This window comes from Balaenoptera musculus, chromosome 8 (assembly GCF_009873245.2).
Source record: "Balaenoptera musculus isolate JJ_BM4_2016_0621 chromosome 8, mBalMus1.pri.v3, whole genome shotgun sequence".
NCBI lineage: Eukaryota > Metazoa > Chordata > Mammalia > Artiodactyla > Balaenopteridae > Balaenoptera > Balaenoptera musculus.
The window spans coordinates 48536242-48550081 of record NC_045792.1 but is presented as its reverse complement, the minus strand read 5'-3'; the positions used below and the strand labels follow the sequence as shown (position 1 = coordinate 48550081).

General features: G+C 36.3%; 1 protein-coding gene across 2 annotated transcripts in view; it reads right to left on the bottom strand.

Moving 5' to 3' along the window:
• The window catches only part of LOC118899748 (prolylcarboxypeptidase), a 69147-nt gene that overhangs the window by 19993 nt on the left and 35314 nt on the right, over positions 1-13840 (bottom strand). For both annotated transcript variants that reach the window (XM_036861660.1, XM_036861661.1), the window contains exons 3-7: positions 12217-12357; positions 8970-9071; positions 5952-6133; positions 5558-5715; positions 4690-4862 (exon numbers count right to left, since the gene is read on the bottom strand). In XM_036861660.1, coding sequence (XP_036717555.1) covers positions 4690-4862; positions 5558-5715; positions 5952-6133; positions 8970-9071; positions 12217-12357 — 756 coding nt within the window. The remainder of the gene's footprint in view (positions 1-4689; positions 4863-5557; positions 5716-5951; positions 6134-8969; positions 9072-12216; positions 12358-13840) is intronic.

The following is a 13840-nucleotide window of genomic DNA, read 5'->3' as shown; positions in this document are numbered from 1 at the left end:
ATCTGATGAGGGCAAGCACTTGGTCTGTTGATTATTTACTTAGGGACTGTGATCTAATCAGACAAGGAAAGATTCTCTGCCAACCACTTCCATCCAAAATACTCAGTACTGAGGTAGCCCCAGTACTACACTTTCCATTTATTTTGTAGACACTAGCAAACAGTGTCTTCTAAACAATTTCTACAAAAGGCACAGCATTCCTACTTAGACTATAAATCTACTGATAAGGGGGCAGCTGGGGCTGAGTCTGCTAGTAAAACTATTGACTATTCCTTGAGGTCAGGTGCTTTCCCTACAATGACCCAGGGAGAAACATATAATAACCATCCGCATTTCACAGAGAAGGAAATAAGCTCAGAGAGGTCTGCTACAGATACACAAATTTAAAACTGTGAATATAAGTTCTGAACCCAAACTTTGGCTACAAAGTCCTGGTATACCAATGTCTCTTTGACATCATATAATAACAATTATATGCATATAACTAGCATCAACTTAGTGCTTACTATACACCAGGTGCTATTAAATCCTCATAATGACCCTAAGAAGCATTATAATTACTATTATCCCCATTTTGCAGTTGAGGAAATTAAAGCACAGAGAGGTTAAGAAACTTCTCCAAAGTCAAACAGCCTGGAAGTAGCAGAACGGGGATTCAAATGCAGACCCACTCTGAAGCTTCCATTTGTAACCACTACGCTACACACACTCAACCTAGAAGTTATAATATAAGAGACAAATAACAACACGAACAGTACCTAAACATACCTGTAGCCTCATGCTTAATTTTTTAAACAAATATTTTTTTATTCTTAGATTATATTTTTCTAAGTTTATTTGTTTTAGGTAGAAACTTAGATAGAAAGGATTCTGTGGCAATATAAAATTACAAAACTTATTATGCAATAGTGAAAAGGAAACTGTAAAACAGTAGAGCAAAATGAGGTTCAGGAAATGGACAGACTTAATTCACTTTCTACTTCCTAGAACAAATGTGAACATTCAGGAAAAACGTAAAAAGAGCCTAAGAGGTCCATTTTAATAATTCTGTTTTAAAGAGTGTAAATTATGGAGATAGTAGAACATTGTAATCTTAGTACCAAACTAATCAGCTCTGTACCCAAATATTTAGGTTCTGCCCTTTGACCCATGTACACCAGAGAAAGTAAAGATAATGAATTGTTTAAAAGCTTTAAGTGTCCCTGTACCTATGAGGATAAGCATTTGAATAAGAGAGAAAAAGAAGGCAAAGAAAATGTTTTTAAAGAAGAAGGAAAGAAGATAGGTTAAAAAAAAAAAAAAAGACCAATCTCTTCTCAGAGAGTATGGTCCATCCACATTAGAGAAAGGATTAAGCAGATACATTCAGCTTTTCTAACAGATTTTCTTTCTCTAAGGCTTCAATACCCCTCTCACCCTCACTCAGATAATCACATTAGTTTTGTCATTAAAAGCTCCCTTTTCATAGAATGCACCTAAACCGCTTAAACCACCCAGAGAGGTCGCATACATTATCAAACACCAGGACAAACGGAAGAGATTTTCCATCTTATATCTTATTATTTCACTGTATCTATCTGCATGCTCAGGAGGCTAAGCCAAAAGATTTGGCGAGTTATCAGCTGAAAAATGATTCCAAAATAGACAAACTCTACAGTATCCTTTAAAACTGGTCTTTAAGCTGAGAACTGAGAACTAGCAGTTTTTATGCTGACAGAGCAGTCAAATGACAGAGGGGTTTTCTATTTCCCTTTTCTCTTCTTCCTTGTGTTCTATCAGCCAAGTCCATGATTATTTCTGCATGAATGTTGCAGCTTCTGTTAACAGTAAACAAAAGCAAATGGAGTCTGAGTGTACATGGCTCAAAGATAAATTAGAAAGGATAATATTTGAGTTGACATGGAAAATGGCATTCAGTTGCTGCATGTGGATACTTCAGAACTGTACAAGGTCCAGGCAGAATTGGAAATCACCTGCTTTTTTCATAACCCAACTATTACATATTATCTCACCACCCTAAGCCTGAGTTACAGACTCAGAAAAGGACGACTGTTTGTCAGCCCTTTAAAAAGGAGGAAGTGTATCAGAGGGAGGAGGAGTCCTGGGTAAATGGAACTATCCAAGTGAAAGAGCAGTCCCCAACTGGGTAGTGTTCCAGGGATTAGGGGGTTGGGAGAACAGAGACGGGGTCAAGAAAGGAGAAACAGAATGAACAGTGAAAGAAAGTGATCTGAAGCTAAGAGTTTGGAAGAGAGGCATGTAGTGGAAAAATTCTGAAATCAGATAGGATAAAATTAGAGATAGATGTAGGCAATGGAAGTTTCTCAAGCAAAAGGCAAAGAGAGACTACTTTCGGTGGGGTGCAGGCAGGAAACAGAATTATAAATATATCATAAGCAATCAAGAATTCCTTAATATGTCAAAAGAAAGGATAAAGTTGGTAAAAAAATATTAACTGGAGGAAATGACAAGAACAAGTCCTAGATAAAAGAAATAAAAGGTGATTGTGAGGCAAAGACACAAAGTTATCTTGCCTTAAAAATAAACTTTTACAATATGTATGTACACAAAAGATAAAAGAAAGATTGTGCTAAATCAAAAACAGATGACAAAATATTTGAGATATACTCCACTAATTCTGAGTGATTATTTAGGAGAGAAATAGGATAGAATATATATTTACGTTTAAGACTCAACAGCAAAATATCTCAAAAGGAACATTAAAGAAGCAGAGATAAAACCAGTTAGACTGTTCATTGTTCCAAATCATAAACAAATGAATATTAAAAAGCTGTATTCCTCTGGCATTTTTTCTAAGTCAGGGCGGCAAACTACAGGCCCCAGGCCAAAGCCAGCCCACTGCCTGTTTTATAAATAAAGTATTGTTGGAACATAGTCTTCCTCATTCATTTAAATATTGTCTATGGTTACTTTCTGCTAGAAATACAGAGTTGAGTAGCTGTGACAGAAACTACATGGCCCACAAAGCCTAAAATACTTACTATATAGTCCTTTACACATAAAGTTTGCCAACCCCTATTTTAAGTAATGAGGGAATTGCCCATATGTTTTTATCATCTGACAACTCAGTTGTTCTCCAAGTGGGCATAAAGATGCAAATGTAATTCTCACTTTGTACACAGAGTTCAAAGTTAAATCTGATAGTTGTCACACTGTGGCCAGCAATTTACCCAAATCTTCAGTCAAGTCTTCTAGTTCAGTGCAATGCAGGAGAAGATCATAGCCTCTGAACAATGGTAGGTTCGAGTTCAAATCCCACTTCCACTACCTCTTAGTTGAGCTTAAATATCCTCTCCATAAAACTGGAATTATAACTCTTTTTTCCCACAGTATTTCTGTGGGGATTAAATGAGATAGTATATATGAAAGTGCTTTGTAAAGAGTAAAATAATATAGAAAGATAAGACATTATTAGCACATAGACATTTATGGAGACTAATTCATTCAGATTTAGTTTTTTCTCATTATTTTGATCTAGGTTTTCTTACCATGAGAGAGATCTGCTCTTTAAAATAACTTTGTATTGTCAAAATTCAATTTAATTCAATATGCATTTACCTCTGGCTTGCTATGTGCAATATACTCACTGGTCATTCTACTTTTTAGATGAAGAAAAATATCTCTAATAGCAAATGATCTTGTTCCATTTGGGTTACAAAGTTTTAAACAAGGTGTGCATTTAATAACTTAAAGGGACGGTTACATTAAAAGTGCTTTTGAAACCTGGTTCTTGTATTCCCAATTCTATCTACATTCACAGCATTCATTCTACCTTGTAGAGTCTGTTGTATTCTCTAAATTTAATAACCATCAAGTTGGCCGGCTTTTGTTTTTAAAACTAAGAGGAATGCTCTTTACAAAGGAATGCCTAAAAAGAACACATACAATAAAGAATTCTGGCATGAAAAGAATCTTAAAATTTATTGTGTCAAGGGTCTTTAAATTTTCCAGAGTGTTTTCACATCCAATATTTTATTTGATCCTCAGCGCATCCCTACTGAGAACATAGGTATCGCTATCCCATTGTGCAGAGGAAGCCACGGAGGCCCAAGAAGAGAACAGACTTGCCCAAGATCACGCAGCTGGTAAATGGTAGTTCTGAACAAGGAACCAGAGTCAGTGCTCTTTCCACTCCGCCTTGCTGTGTGGGGACCATGCCTTTACGATGTATGTAGCACTTAGAATGTGTTAGCAGTTGACTGAATCATAGCACTTTGATAGCAGCTGCCATTTATTAAGCACGGGCCATGTATTATATAGCTCTGTGTGTCTCACATATATAAACTGTGTATATGAAGTGCAGAGCACAGAATTTGGTACATGGTAATTATTCCATTAACAGCAACTATTGGTCTTATTTCTAAGAGTTGGTTCTTAGTTCTAAGAGTTGTAATTCATACAACTCTGTAATCTATGCATTTTATCTCCATTATTCAAGTGAGAAAACTGAGGTTCAGAAGAGCTAGGTAACATGTCCAAGTTTGAGGAACCAGAAAGTGACAAAAGCCAGGATTTGCCTAGGTTTGAGGTTTGACTAACTTCAGAGCCCCTTTGTCACTGGGACTTCCTCTGATGCTGAAAGTCAGAGAATGCACCAAAAAAAAAAAAAAAAGGAGAGAGAGAGAGAAGTATGTGATTAAAAGTGATGAAAGGACATTTTCTTCTTACCTTGATAGGCCAAGCAGGCAAAGGCTGTAAAAAGTTGGACTCATAAGGGTAGTCCACCATTGCCAGATTCACCCAGGTTTCAGAGATCCAGTCTTTCAAACGCTGAACATCCTGAGATTCTGTTAATGGAGTGCATAAGTGAAGGGCTTCAGAAAGCCAGTGCAAGCCAGTACCTGAGAATAGAATCAAATTGTTGGAATCTAATAAGCACTGCTCAACAGAAGGGCTTTACAGATCATTCATTCTTCACTTGGTATTTCAGAAAACTCAGTCTTCTATACAGTTTCTCCAAGAATGCTTTTTCAACATTCAACAAAATATTTTTAGAACTGGTTAATCTCGTGATAGATAAGTTGCCTATCTTCATGAAGCTTACCAGAATTAGTATTCTGAATCATTCCCTTTTGTAAATAAACAAATGGAACATATAGAGCAATGAGAATGCATAAACTACAACTAAATAATACAAATGGATTTATCTGACAGTGCCGAGCAAAAGACAGCAGAGACAAAAAATACATACTATGCAATTCTGATTACTAAAAAATTCAAGAGCAAGCAAAATTAATCTATGGTTCTAGAATGCAGGATAGTGATTAGCCTGATAAATGCAGAGGTAGTATCTGAAAAGGGCTTGAGGGGATTTCTGAGGGGATTTCTTGATCTGCATGCTGATTACACTATATATTCACTTTGCAAAAATTCTCCAAGCTGTGTATTTTGATTTGTGTACTTTTCTGTATGTTATACTTAAATACATATGTTATAATTAAATATATAAAAAGTTTACTTAGAAAGTGGGAAGTGTTAAATTTGACACTTAAAAGGTAAAAAATCCCAAGATTCCATTCTCCTAATTAAAGCTTACCCTTTTCTGTGAGTCGACTAATGGCATCCCAGGACCTGCGGATACTCTCTGAACAATTTGGGCCACTTTTCCTAAAATCTGTAGTTACAATCTTCATAAATACACCACAAGGTACCATAGTCTCAAACTGCCAGATGGGGGCAGAGGATGCAAGAGCTCTAAATGGTAACAAGTCCAAGGAAGGAGAAAAGAAAAAAATGTAACTCATCGAATTCAAGTTTTAAAATTGAAACTTATATTGAACAAAAATGGTGAGAAAAATAACAGCTGTTAATGAAACAGAAATTAGAAATCTCAGTGCAACAGAACAGAACATGTTTTACCCAAAACAAATCCCTACGTTTGCCTTGACAATTATTAACAAAGTGCTCACATCCAACATAAGTGCATTTACCCAACCACCAAATGAGGATACTTCATCCTGAACCAGGCTGCAAGCATGCCACCGTAAGAGCCCCCTAGGGCAATGACAGGTTGATTTCTAGCTCCTGGGATTGTTCTTTTCAAGTATTTGATTAACTTTGCAAAATCAGCCAGAGCTTGTTCTGTTGTCAGAAAATTCAAGTGTCTGGAATCCTAAAGAAAAATAACAAAGAACATGGGTATAAATGTGCACATAATAGCAGCTTAGGCATAGCATAGATCCAGAAAAAAGCCAGATAAGCTTTTCTCCAAATAGAATTTCTAGGCAACTGAGTTAAAACGCCCAGTCAAAGCAATAGCAATGCTGATTTAAACTCATGAAAAAGTGACTTTAAGTTTGCGGGAAGAAGATAATGTATTTTGCATTCAAATGTAATTTCTATTAAATGCTATTTACCAAAGACCTTGTTGAGGTAGTAGAAACAGCAGAGACAAACTGTAAGTAACATTTAACAACAAATGTGATAGAATACAATACTAATCTTAACAGACAACTACTCTATTCTAACTTTTATTTCAAATCTTGAAACATTTACAATGGCTACCGTATAGGCAAAGGTAAACTAAACCCTATGGAAAACTGAAGTAAGAATCATCAGTAAAAATAAAACTCATCCTTCCTCATCAGAAAGATTATTATTATGTCTGATACACCAACAACTGGAACAAATCAGCCTGCCTGATGTACAAGTATAAAATTGGAGTTAAAAAAAAAAAAGAAAAACAGCAACCTATGGAACAACTATTTTCAGACATTGGAAAACAAGCAACACAAGGCTTTGAGCCCTGAGAGAAGGATACTCTGCAAGTAAGTTCCACGATCATCTAGTTCTCTACCTAGGGAGAATTTCCTCATTGCAGTATAGGGAGGTGGAACTCAGAGTCCTGCTTAGCTGAGAAGGCTAATGAAGTGTCTCCTCTGAAAAGGTGAAAACTAATTCTTCTCCTTTTGAACTTGGGCTGGACTTAGTGACTTGGCTCTAACACGAATAGAATGTGGCAGAAGTGATATGTGACTTCCAACGTCAGGTCATAAAAAGCACTGCAGTTTCTACCTTGCTCTCTAGGATTGTCAACTTTGAGGGAAGGTAGCTGCCATGTCATGAGGTCACTCAAGCAGGCCTTTGGAAAAACCCAAGAGGGGACACACTGAAGCCTCTTACTAATACCCAGCATCAGTTTGTCACTCATGTGGATCTTCCATATGAGCAGAGAGGGTCCTCCAGCCTCAGTCAAGTCTTCAGATGACTGAAGCACTAAATGACATCTTAAGCTCATGAGATCCCCTGAAACAGAACCACCTAGCTGAGCCACTCCTAATTCCTTACCCACAGGAACTGTAAGATAATAAATGTTTTAAGCCACTAAGGTTTGAGGTAAACTGTTATGTAGCAAGAGATAACTAACACACCTACATACCCATATCAGACTATCCTATTTGACCTTCATACTTTAGTCTCACCACTCTGACTACTCCCATCACCTGGTATATTTTGGAACCAGAGTTCCATCTTTCCTCTTTCCTACTCCTTTAACCTTCCCCCTTATCCAAGATGTATGCTTTCTGGCTTCTTACCTTCTCTCTCATTGTCTGTCACTATTCTTTACTTCCAGTTTTCATGGCACTATGTATAGCTGAGTGCGGTTTTTTCCCAATTCTCACAATATATCTGTAATATTCCCCCATGCTACTGACAAATTCTGTGAGCACATGAAAGGAAGGAAGCATATCAAAGACAGCCCTTACCGCCATTTTGCTAGCAACGTATGAACCACAGGGACCTAGGAGAGGAGGTTATGTTTCTATCTGCAACAAGCTGACTACCTCCCAATGGTTTCAGGACCTGTCAACTCCCCTAATCAGATAATTATGCAAAATAATAAGCTAAAGGATAGAGTTTCCCATGCAGCCTAACAAATATCAGCAAATTGCTCTGCTTTTCATTTATAAAACACGGACTATTTATTTATAATATGAGACAATAAAACCTCTGAAAATAAAAATAAAAAGTCCTTTCAAAACAGGAAGCCTAGCAAATGATTACCCCCAATCATTTCTAACTCAGATTTCTCCAAAAGCATGGTATGTGTATAATGGTGGTATGCATGATGATCTTAGGTAGTGAGCAAACATTTTTAATGTAATACTTGCTTTATTTCAATGTAATTTAGAGAAAAATAGTACATAAAGCCTTACTAAGATAACACTAAGTTTGAAAAGTGAGTTGTGGGACTTTCCTGGCAGTCCAGTGGTTAAGACTTCACCTTCCAATGCAGGGGGTGCAGGTTTGATCCCTGGTGGGGAGCTAAGATCCCACATGCCTCAGGGCCAAAAAACCAAAACATAAAACAGAAGCAATATTGTAACAAGTTCAATAAAGACTTTAAAAATGGTCCACATCAAAAAAAAAAAAGTGAGTTATTTAAAGAAAAATAGTCGGTGAATAATAATACAGATAGCAAATTCATAGAGCCAGAATCACAAGGGTAGTACATGAGTGACTCAGTTGAGGAAAAGGTGTCCTGGCTTATTAAGTGTAGATTTGTGGCTGAGGCCAAAGCTCCTTGTGAGAACAGAAAGGGCAGAAGGGAATCCAAGTGGCCAGTTGGCCTCACTGAATCATAGCAATGATTTGTCCTTATTTTATTGAAAAACACCTTACTAAGCAAACATTTGTGCACTCATTACATTTTTTTCCAGTGGTAGACCCAATAATTTAAGTGTATAATTTATAAAGCAGATTATTTACTGACATTTTTTAAACAATGAAAAGTTCCCGCCAATCTCTGCAGCCATAGATTAAGATTTGCCTGGTGAAGGCTAGCCTCATCACACTGAGTTAAAGACTGATCATTAAACATAAAAAGTAAAGATTAAATACAAATTACTGAAATTTCAGGCAGTTCAAATTAAAGCTATCATTTCTTTCTTACAGTGAGACATGTAATTAGAAAATGTTCTAAACTTAAAAGTAGAAAATACACTTACCTTGAAGGAGTTGGCACCAAAGGGTAGGGACTCTCCATAATATCGGTGTTCAGCAAACACCAACATAGCTTTCAGTTCCTCAGCCATGTCCCACATGAACCCCTAGGAGGAATTTACAAATTCACAGGATAAAATCAGGTCGTGAAAAAAAGTCTGAATCTTTTTGCAACTCATGAAATGGACCAAAAAGAGTTCTCTGAGAAGCTGCACAATTCATATTTGTTCCACAGGTAAACAATATAATCGCTGTTTCATTGTTGCACATCAATCTCACACTGTATTAGAGTGAAACAATTAAAAATAAGCCCAAGTTGCTCAACTACCAGTCATTCCAACTCTCCTTATTCTGACACTCTAGCCTCAAAATCAACATTATGTCTAAAACAGCCTTCAAATTGCACTGTGTGCCAAAGAATCTAGGAAAGAGCTGCGGATAACTAAGTTATCTGCCTACTCACAGATAACTTTTATTTATAACATGAAAGAGAACAGTACAAATAAACATATTGGACTCCCTTGGGTTTTATGTTAATCTTATTTACATGAAGATAAATAGTAGCTAACAATAGCTAATATTAATTGAGTGCTTACCACTTGTCAGATACCCTTCTAAACACTTTATATGTATTCACTTAATTATCACAACAATCTTAGAGATAGGCATTTTGATTATACCCATTTTACAGACAAGGACACTGAGGCACAAGAGTTTAAATAACCTGTGACAGTCACACGGCTAGAAAGCAGCAGAGCTAAGATTCAAGCACAGGCCATCTGGCTCCAGAACACAATCATCAAGTGCAGTAAGACCTCCTTATTTCCATACATAATGCTGGTCATTAATCAACCATTGCATTTTTTCACTTACCTCAAATTGTGCCCTCAGAACCCTTCTTAACAAAGCATTCTAGGTGTCCCACTTCAATCGACTAGATTTAGATTTAGCACAGATTAAAACTACTTGTCATCCCCAGTGCACATTATTGCTTTTTAATGAGCTGTTGCTCCCTAACAAAGACTGAGAAACTCTAAGTTTTTTTTGTTTGTCTTGACCAATAAATAAACAATTAAAAGAGCTGTATGCATGTGAGGACGGAGAATCTAACCTGATATCTGTGATGGTTTCAAATAACCCCCATTTTCTCTCTTAACACCTTGCTCATTCCCTGCCATGTATCTACAGATTCTGTAACACCAGCTCAAGATGCCCTCCTCTGTCAGCCCCCACTATGGCTTACTGATCACACCCTCCTCTCAACACCACTGTGCTAGGTATAGATCTCTATTACTTTACTGCAATATTTGCTTACATGTGTGTCTGACCCTACCAGACTATGAGTTTCTTAAGGGTAAGGATCATCCATCAAAATAGCCAGAGGAGTTGACTTCAGGGTTTGAGAGGAAGCAACTGTATTAAGTGATTATTTACCTGTACCTATTTCAGGGTGTTTTTATTTTTCAAAAGAGGTCCATGTAACATATTAATATTAAATAACATTATGTGCCAGCATTGTTCTAAGTTCCTAATTCTTATTTGCCCTCATAACAACTCAATTAACTAGACATTACTATAACCATTTAATATATAAAAACTAAGGCACAGAATAAGAAACTAACTCAAAGTCACAAAGCATAGTGGCGAAACCAGAATTCAAATCTTATCACTGGCTGACATCTTCACTCTTGACCACTATGCTATACTGCCTCTCAATAAATAAATGTCCAGAATATGTAAATATGCAACCCAAACGTTTTAGTGTGTAAAGGAAGGTGTGTCTAGGGCTGGGAAAGGGCCAAGATTTGTCCTTCTAGGATCTGCCTCTATCAGGTACCTGGAACTCTTCCTACCCTGAGTAGCTCTTCCTTTCTACCACTTCAGAGGTCAGAGATTCCCAGCAAGTCTTATTAAATTATACTGCAGTGCCTGTCAGAGCAGTGGGGTCTGTGGAGGCAGAAACAGTTGCCTACCTATGATAAAGAACAGGAGCTGGGAAAATAACTGAATAGGAGAACCTGCCCCGTGGCCTTGGCATAAAAGAGAAATCACATTAGAAAGAGAAAGGGAGACAAGGCAGCCTCAGTTGTTTCACAGAATAACAGAGCAGGAATCTGAAGGAAAATAAGTCCTGATTTCATCTGTCACTCATCTAAGAGAGACAGATATCTAGGATCTCAGCTCTTAGGGAATTATTTTATTTTCAACTAACATATTTAGACTATTAGCATTCCTAAGGAAATAATCAGAAATGTGGACTGTGATAACACAGTATAACTGGGTTCATATCTTTGCTTTCAGTGCAGTTCGGTTCAACATTTACTAAGACCTCCTGAATACCAGACACCATGCCAAACATTGGCAGTGTAGAAAATATGATTCAGTCCCCACTTTAAGGTAATTCACAGACTAGCTTTTCAGTAGAAAGTTGTCATTTTCTAGTCTTAGCTCTGGAACATTAAAAAGGAAAATTTATTCCTTTCATGTGTCCTCCTAAATTAAGTTTTGTTAACAGATTCAAGCATTATTATAAAAGATGATAGAATATATAGTCAGGGAAGCAAGATAACAGCTATACTCTTTAACCCTCACAAATATAAGAAAAATGGTAGAACAGGAAAGCTAAAATATAGCTACAGTTTTACCTTTGTCCATTCCTATTTGACAATCAAATAGTATTTTTTTTTCTTATTTGCACTGGCTTTGTTTAGATTTTATTAATTCATTCATTTAACAAATATTTATTGAGTACCTACTATATGCCTAGCACAGTCCTGGATCTGAGCATACAACACTGAACAAACAAAACTTCCTGCCCTTGTGTTCACATTCTAGAGACCATAATAATAATAATAAACTATATGCCATAACATTCCTACTCCCATTTCCCTCATATCCTTGTTCAATCATTAAATAAGCTGGGATTTTTTTTTTAATCTTTTAAAATTCAATTGTCCAAAAATAGTATTTCATTCTTTTCATGTGTAATTCTTTAAGGCTGAACAGGCTTGTTGGATATCTGTATTTATTCTTTTGTGAACTGCCTATTCATGTACTTTTGCTGTTTTTCTATTATTCGTGAGTTTATCTTTTTGTTATTTTTTAAAGAACTTCACAATACAGAAATAGTCATATATACTGCAAAAGATTTTTTCCAGTTGATCAAAATAAAAAGGAAATTGAAAAAAATAAAAAAAATAAAAAATAAATAAAAAGGAAATTGAGCCCAGAGTTTCACAAATCTGCACATACCGTATTATTGCAAAACCAGATAATGTCCCCTTCATTCCCAGTGTAGAAAAGTATAGATCCACCATCTTCCTTCCAGTGTTTATCAGCTATTAGGTACCGTTGTTTAAAAGTTTTATCAGTATGAAATCCAAAATGATCAACCTATGACAAAAAAGAAACAGACAAGACATATTTCAACAGGTAGTAATTAAATATCAAACAAGTATTTATATTTATTCTTCCATTAAAATCAATCTATGCTACAAAAATCACAAAAAAATTTAAACTTCATTTGGTTTCATTAGTAGTAGTAATATTGATATTGTTATTTTGAAATTATTTTCTTTATATTTTAAGATAAAGCAATGTTATTGGTGGTCAAGATTTTCAGTGTAAGACAAAAGATACAATTATAAAATCAAGTAGCTACTTAAAAACACAATAATGTTAAAATTGAATGAAATAGTAGAACCTATTAATTGGAACCTATTCATTTTTAAAATACAGACATTCCTTACTACCTGAATTTTCATTATTGAAACTTTTAATATCAAAATTCAAGGACTAAACAGACCACTGAAAAGGTCTATAAACATTGTCACCCCAATAACAATTAACATTCCAAGGGCCAGGATTTTGGTATCTAATACTATTCCCCACTAAAAGGAATAGGGCTTGTTAGTGAAATGGCTGCCTGACATTTGGGACAAGGAAGCTACAAGATACACCAATGCATCTTCCTGTGCAAGGAAGCACTCAAAAATTAATGGAGTTATATCTAACAAATATAGGAGCCAACTACAAAGGACTATCATTGGCTAAAGTTTTAATAAATTGAACATAAAACATATTGAACATAAGAATAATGATTGTAGTTGATTGAAACGTTCAATTCATGAAAATCCATTACTCCATAAGGATATCAAAAAAGAAAAAGCAAGAAAAATATTCATTCGCCACCATTTAAGTTATTTATTAAACCAACTCCTCACTTAGAAGTTGTAAATAAAAATGTAAAGAACTCAACATTTAACCTGCTTTTCCAATAGAACTATATATTTCAGGGTACCAAATAGTCCCAGTTGATGAAAAAGAGCTCTGTTTTACCAAATGTCAGCTAATGCAGAAGGAATGACAGAATTAGAAAAATGATATTTGGCAAACCCTAGCGAAGTTACTGATTCAGGCAAGAATTACCAAATAGTGTTAAAAGCATTAGGAGAATGGATGACAGGAAAATGAACATTCATATTACTACCAAGGTAATACCATAGAGAATACTGTCACAAGATCAGGCTGTCATCACCTTAACCTAGTAATCAAAGTTAGCATCACTAACAGTGGTGTGAGCAGGAATTACGTATCTCCTCACATGGTACAACACAAAGCACATTTCACCTATGATGAATTCTTGCCAAAAATGTTCGACTGGGGCTTCCCTGGTGGCGCAGTAGTTAAGAATCCGCCTGCCAATGCAGGGGACACGGGTTCGAGCCCTGGTCCGGGAAGATCCCACTTGCCGCGGAGCAACTAAGCCCGTGAGCCACAACTACTGAGCCTGCGCTCTAGAGCCCTCAAGCTACAACTACTGAAGCCCGTGCTCTACAGCAAGAGAAGCTACCGCAATGAGAAGCCCCCGCGTGCA